The sequence below is a fragment of the Podarcis cretensis genome (genome assembly GCF_951804945.1).
Source record: "Podarcis cretensis genome assembly, chromosome: 9".
In the NCBI taxonomy this organism is placed as follows: domain Eukaryota; kingdom Metazoa; phylum Chordata; class Lepidosauria; order Squamata; family Lacertidae; genus Podarcis; species Podarcis cretensis.
The window spans coordinates 23453598-23460146 of record NC_137178.1 but is presented as its reverse complement, the minus strand read 5'-3'; the positions used below and the strand labels follow the sequence as shown (position 1 = coordinate 23460146).

The 6549-nt window shown below is 46.1% G+C and overlaps 1 protein-coding gene across 1 annotated transcript; it reads left to right on the top strand.

Moving 5' to 3' along the window:
• Positions 1–8: 8 nt before the first annotated feature.
• CXXC4 (CXXC finger protein 4) lies at positions 9–3378 on the top strand. The gene has a single exon (XM_079990324.1). It carries the CDS (start codon positions 34–36, stop codon positions 1360–1362), a length of 1329 nt encoding a protein of 442 aa, XP_079846450.1. The 5' UTR covers positions 9–33; the 3' UTR covers positions 1363–3378.
• The last annotated feature ends 3171 nt before the right edge of the window (positions 3379–6549 follow it).

Sequence of the window (6549 nt, the reverse complement as noted above, 5' to 3'; positions counted from 1 at the left end):
CCTCACCCCCACCACCCCCACCCCCTGGGCACCATGAACACCAACGTGTGCGTGGAGACGGGGCCCCCCGCCGAGGCGCCGGGCCTGCCCAAGGAGAACCACCTGCCCGACGGCGCCCTCAACAGCCTTGTGGATTACAACTCGGAGATGGAGAGGTACCGCTCCTTCGCCACCTTCTACAAGACCAACGGCGGCGCCTTCCCGCAGGCGGCCAAGATCGCGCGCATCACCACCCCCATCTTCCCCAGCGCCGCCGCCGCCGCCGCCGCGCGCATCGGCATGTCGCCCTGGAACTGCGACACGGCCACGGCCGCCGCCGCCACCGCCATGCTGTGGGGCAGCGGCGCGGGCGGCGGCGGCGCGGGCGTCGGAGGCCCCGCCAACCCGGCGGCGGCCGTGGCCGGCGGAGTGGCGGCCCGCAAAGCCGCCGCCGCCGCCGCCGCCTCCTCCGCGGCAGCCGCCGCCGCCGCGGCAGCCGCCGTGGTCTCGTCGTCGGTGTCGTCGTCGTCGTCGTCGTCGCTGCACGCCGCCGGCCGGAGCGGGGGCGGGGGCGGCGGCGGCGGCGGGGCCGGAGCCAGCGGCCTGCACCACCGCGGCGGCGACTCCCAGCAGCGCCTAGGCAAGCCGGGCTGCGCGCCGGCCGAGCAGGCCTCGTTGCAAATGGCCAACAACAACTTCCTCTCCACCTTGGCGCCCGAGCACTGCAGACCTTTGGCGGGCGAATGCATGAACAAGCTCAAATGCGGCGCCGCCGAAGCGGAGATAATGAATCTCCCCGAGCGCGTGGGGACTTTTTCCGCTATCCCGGCTTTAGGGGGCATCTCATTACCTCCCGGGGTCATCGTCATGACAGCCCTGCACTCCCCCGCCGCAGCCTCCGCAGCCGTCACAGACAGCGCGTTTCAAATTGCCAATCTGGCAGACTGCCCGCAGAGCCATTCCTCCTCCTCGTCGTCCTCCTCCTCCCTGGGAGCCGCCGGAGGAGGAGGAGGCGGAGGGGGAGGCGGGGGCGGAGGAGGAGGAGGAGGAGGAGGCGGCGGAGGCGGAGGCGGAGGAGGGGCAGGCAACCCTGCCAAGAAGAAGAGGAAAAGGTGCGGGGTGTGCGTGCCCTGCAAGAGGCTCATCAACTGTGGCGTGTGCAGCAGTTGCAGGAACCGCAAAACGGGACACCAGATCTGCAAATTTAGGAAATGTGAAGAGCTAAAGAAAAAACCTGGCACTTCGCTAGAGGTCAGAGGCGATGATTTCTTTCTTCCCAGCCTGCCGCCGTCCCTCGTGAACCCCCTTCCCCCGCCGCTCCAGTGCTTCTTGTCTAGTTTCAAGATGCAGCATCCCTTCTCTGAAGCCTCCTTCAGGTTGTGAGGAGGTGGGGAGAGAGAGAGAGAGAGAGAGAGAGACCCCCCCTGCCCTCTCTCCCTCGGCCCTGCTTGGGCCTCTCCACACACACAACACAGGCGCAAGCCAGCCCCCCCAGCCCCCTCCAGCCACTGGTTTTTGGATCGCCCAGGAACCCAGCTTGTCAAAAATAGGGTGGCAGGTCCCCTGGAATAAATCTATGGCAGGGGACTTTGAGGGATTTTTATCCCGCTTTTCGTTTTCTTATTTTCTTTTCTTTTGGTCCTATGGAAAAGGGAAAATAAAATAAAATAAGGGTGGTGGCGGGTGGAATCAGGAAGCCCCCTAACTTTTGTTATGTGGAAATGAAAAGAGAAAAGTCTGACATAATCATTTAACATCAGAGAAAAGGAATTTTTTATATATTAAAAAATCATTATATGAAGATTAAAAAAAAAAGAGAAACACTTATACACAAGTTGAGCTTATTACACTATAAATTGATCTGAACAAATCCTGTATATTTTTTCTGTTGCTATAAAGAGTTCTGTCTGGTGACATGTAAACTATTTTTTACTTATGTGAAACCAATGGTGAAGGGTGACTCTTTTGAAAACCTGAAATATTTTTTAATGCACATGAAGCATTTATTTTTAAGTTTTAAATTGTGGCCATTTGGAGGGACCCCCCCCCCATTGTGTGTGTGTGTGCTGTTTGGGTTTTGTTTCATTTGGAGGTTAGGGCAAAAAACTTTTTTTTTAAGTTGACCCCCAATTTTACCATTGTCATCAGTTCGGAACAAATTAATAGCTAGCTGATTTTTTAGGATGACTTTTTAGGGGTGACTTGGTGTTAATCAGATGCAAGGAAACGTTTGGTGGTAAAGATAAAGCAGCTGGTGAATTGGGCTAAGAATAACATACTTTTTTTGCAATGCATCCTTACCAAAAAAAAATTAACCCTTTTGCGGTATGTTTTACAATTTGATAAAGTACATCTATGACTGAAGTTATTATGTGTGATTGAAATGTATATACATTTATTTTTAAAAAGAATCTTGTCCTCAGAATTGACAATGTATCACAAAGCTGTAAAAGACAAGTTTCCCAGTTTGGTATACAACACATAAACAACAGCCAAGAGGGGATGTTGTGGAAATTGCAGTTCATGTATTTAGTCTAGCAGAAAGGGGTGTGGGAAGGAAAAAAAAATGTGTAAAATGACTAATGGTATTATTTTTAGATGGAGGAAAACAAGAGGAAAGACTTGTAATCATATTTAAACCCCTGTCATTATTAAAATTATAGTGTTGCTGGTTAGATGAACATATCGGAAGAGACTGTGTGTGGCTGGGGAGAGCTGAAATGGTACCAAAAGTTCTTTATAGGCTGAGAGATGTAAAGCAGGGATAAGGAACCTGTGGCCTGGGCAGGGTCAATGGCCAGGTAAGATGGGAGACCTGTTGCTCAACAACACCTTGCAAGGCCACAGGTTCCCCAGTCTTAATGTGAAGTCACCCAAATTAGGAACTTGGTGAGACTCGCAACTGTGACCAACAGGAGTTCTATAAATGGATACATTTCACTGGCATTAAATGTTACCACTAAGTTAAAAGTTCTCATTTAAAAAAACAACCAACCAACACATGATGATCTTTTTTTTTTTTTTTTTACTTTGCCCTTTGCAAGATTGAACTATCCTTTTGGAAAGTTTAATAACTCAGGCTGCAATCCTGTGCACACTTTCCTGAGAGTAAGCCCCATTGAACGCAGTGGACCTTACCTCTGCATAAACATGCATAGATTGCATTTGTCATTCCTTCTTCATTTCCCATTGCTGCTTATTGTGCATATATGATAAATGGATGTCACATCAATGCAACACACTCTGTGGATTACGCTTCAGATGGTAGAAATCGGTTGTATATAGATTTGCCTGTTATTTTTGGTTGCGAATGCACTCCTGTTTATTTCATAGAACATTTCAAAGAATGTATATTGTGATTTTTACAATAAACGGTAAATGCTGGATTTGAACACTAAACCATAACCAAAAATAATTTATTTTTCTCTTCCTGGTGGCAGTAAATGTAATCTTTGCAATTCTGTGATACTTCTCCGTAGACAATGTGCCCCCCCCCATTCAGTTAGTTTAGTTATGTCTTTGGAAAGGGTGCAGTCCTAAGCACATTTACTCAGGAGTACGCAACATTGAAAACCATGGGACTTACTTTAGAGTAAACCTAGGGAAGAGAGGGCTGAATGTCTCATTCAGATTAGTGGGAATACTTTGGTAATGATTGAAGTCCCATTGCATTAAACTGATAGGGAATCTAATCCTATGCATGTTAACTTCGAAGTCTATCCCACTATGTTCAGTGGGGCTTATTCCTAAGTAAGTGTGTGTAGGCATTGTGGCCTTAGCAATGAACTACATGGTTGTCTTGGCAAATGCATGTTTCCAAACCCATATTTGCTAAAATAATGGGAATGTTGGAGGTAGGGAAAGAGGTGCTTAACCCTTCCTGCACCAGCAATTTTTTGCCTGCAAATACCCTCACCCTGGTTAAGAGAACACTGCTTAGGATGCAATGGAAGGGGATTTGGCAGCAAAATGTGAAGACATAAGCACTTCTTCCTATCTTCTAGTTTTCCTTACATTCCTACAAAAGTGTTGCGAGGTTTGAGACACAGGGTAGGGGCTTCAGAATTCGTTCATGCCTTAGTCGCAGCTGAACATTTTTGCTGGGCTGAGGCCAGGTCTGCTTTCAACAAGTCTGCAATCTTTTGAAAAGCAGCTTGTTTTGTGAACTTTTCCTAAACTTTATAGCCCCACCCCAAGTACTCAGAAATAAGCCCCAATGAATTTAGTTGGCTTTGCTTCCTAGCAACGATGCTCAAAACTATACCATAAAGTACGGTTGTAATGTAGCTTTGGGGATGTAAATCCTGCAGGATTATTGATCTGTCCAATCAATGAGGCAGTGGGTGGAAACTGATTTATGAATGAAGATTTGGCAGGTGTCTCTAGGTACATTTGATGGACTCTCTGTTTGCTGGACAAAGAAAGCCCTGTACCTTCAAAAATTGCCCAAGCATGTCATATGAGATCATTGCATATTAAAACTGCTTAATAGCTATGGCTAGTAAAAATGCATGGGTTTAATAGTACTTCCTTAACTTTTGTTGTTGTTGCTTGTTTCCTATTGACACACACACTGTGCTGTTACACCTGAACTAGAAGAAAGGAACCACCCCCTTCTAACTAGTTACCAATAGTCATCCACTTCTGTGGATTGTAGCCATTCAGTCACAAAGGATATCATTGCATGTGACTAATATCCATATAGGCACATTACTTGTCAGTTAGAAAGAAGTTTAAATCGACTCATTTTCTGTTCGAGTTAGGTCCACTATCCCCCCCTTATTTTTCCTTTCCCCTTCCTCCCCCCCTTTTTGTTTTAATTGGATAATAAAGAGTGACAGCATGACTGCTTAAAGCTCATGTGCAGCAACACGGGTCTGGTTGTAAGGCAACCAGCTGGAAGCATGTCAGAGACTGACAGGGCCTACAGGACTGAACTGACGCCTCCACAGCGGTTGCAGGTGGGTGAGAATAGTCTCCCCGCTGAACTGGCTTCTCAGGCTGAGATTGGCTCATGGTGTCTGCCAATCAACGCTTGGGCCAGCGGTGAATCGCTGCAGTCTTGACGGGTTGCTGTCTGAAAGGAGGCTGAAAAAGTAGGGCTCTTCAGTTCTGTTGTGTGTTTTGAAAAAGCTCTGAATGGTGTTTCCCAGTTAGCATAAAATGCACCCTACCTTGCCTGGAAAACCTGGACATGCGTGAAATGGAAGCTACAAACAATGTATTCCATCCTCCAGTCAAGCTTCTTCCTCCCCTGCTTTTTCTCCTTTATATTAATAGAACTTGATTTTAATACAGTTACAGCTCCAAGCCAAATGCTCTGGTGTGCAAGCAGAGACTTTGGTGTACAAAGAGAACTATCTGAGAGGAAGGATTTCCTATTCACTTCAATAAACTCTGGATATTTTGCTCACATAAGTCTTTTGCATCTATGAAATGGTCCCCAGCTCTAAAGCAGGGATAGGGAACCTCTGGTCCTCCAGGTGTTGTTGGACTCCAAATCTCATCATCCTTGGCCGTTGGCCCTGCCAGCTGGAGCTGATGGGGAGTTGAATTCCCACAACATCTGGAGGGTTACAGATTCCCCATTCCTGCTTTAAGCTTGCTGAGTTTAGAATTGTAGCAATGAAGTTCAACCCTGCTTCATGTTTGCATCAGCATGTTTTCCTGGGACATGGGAACATTGACAATATAGAATGTTTTGTGACACTGTGCTATGGTACACCTTCTAAAGGTATGCAGGAGAAGCAAGTCTTGGGGCTTCTCTTACCCCTCTCTTATGCAGAGAAGTCCGCAAAAGTTTGTAACCACTTTAATTTGTGTTGCTAGCCACATACCTGGGCAATTCATTTGCCCATTGTTTACACCTACCAGGGCAAGTCACTTGTGTTAGTTAGTGGAAGAAATCAACTCTCTTGTTCACAGAAAAAGATACTGTTGGTCACTTGGAGGCATTTCTTATAGCCACAAGAAGATCAAAAAGTTTCCATCTTCAGATCTTTGTATTTTATGCATGACCCATAAGCTTTTGAAGAAAGAGTTGCCTCTGTGTGTGTGTGTGTGTGTGTGTGTGTGTGTACACACACACACACACACACACACACACACAAATCTGATTTCATTTTTCTTACATAAATCTCACCCAAAGAGCACTTAGTGACTGAGTGATTTTTAAAAATGTAACATAATAATATGAAAATTTCAGTGCATGCAATTAATAGTAGCAAATGCATAAAATAAGATTGATGTCATGTAGAGCCCTGTGTATTCACACCCATCCACAGTGTTCATTTAGATTTACGGTATGTTTAAAAAGACATAATCATTATTTATCCAGAGAGACTACTTATTTGCCTCCCATTAGTGTACATTAATATAATTTCTACTGTAAATTATAGACTAAGGGGCATGGCCAACATTGCCTCTCTCACACTTTGAAAAATCAAAGGGTCTGCTTCCACTTCATTTTGATTGCCATTATTTTACATTTTGCCCAATGTTATTGATGTTACCAATAAGACACCCACATTTGCCCCATTTTGCTTTCCAAACCAGTTCCTGTAGTATAGG

Bases quoted from the DNA above. Each gene is read 5' to 3' on its own strand.
- CXXC4 (XM_079990324.1), top strand. From the start codon at position 34: ATGAACACCAACGTGTGCGTGGAGACGGGGCCCCCCGCCGAGGCGCCG.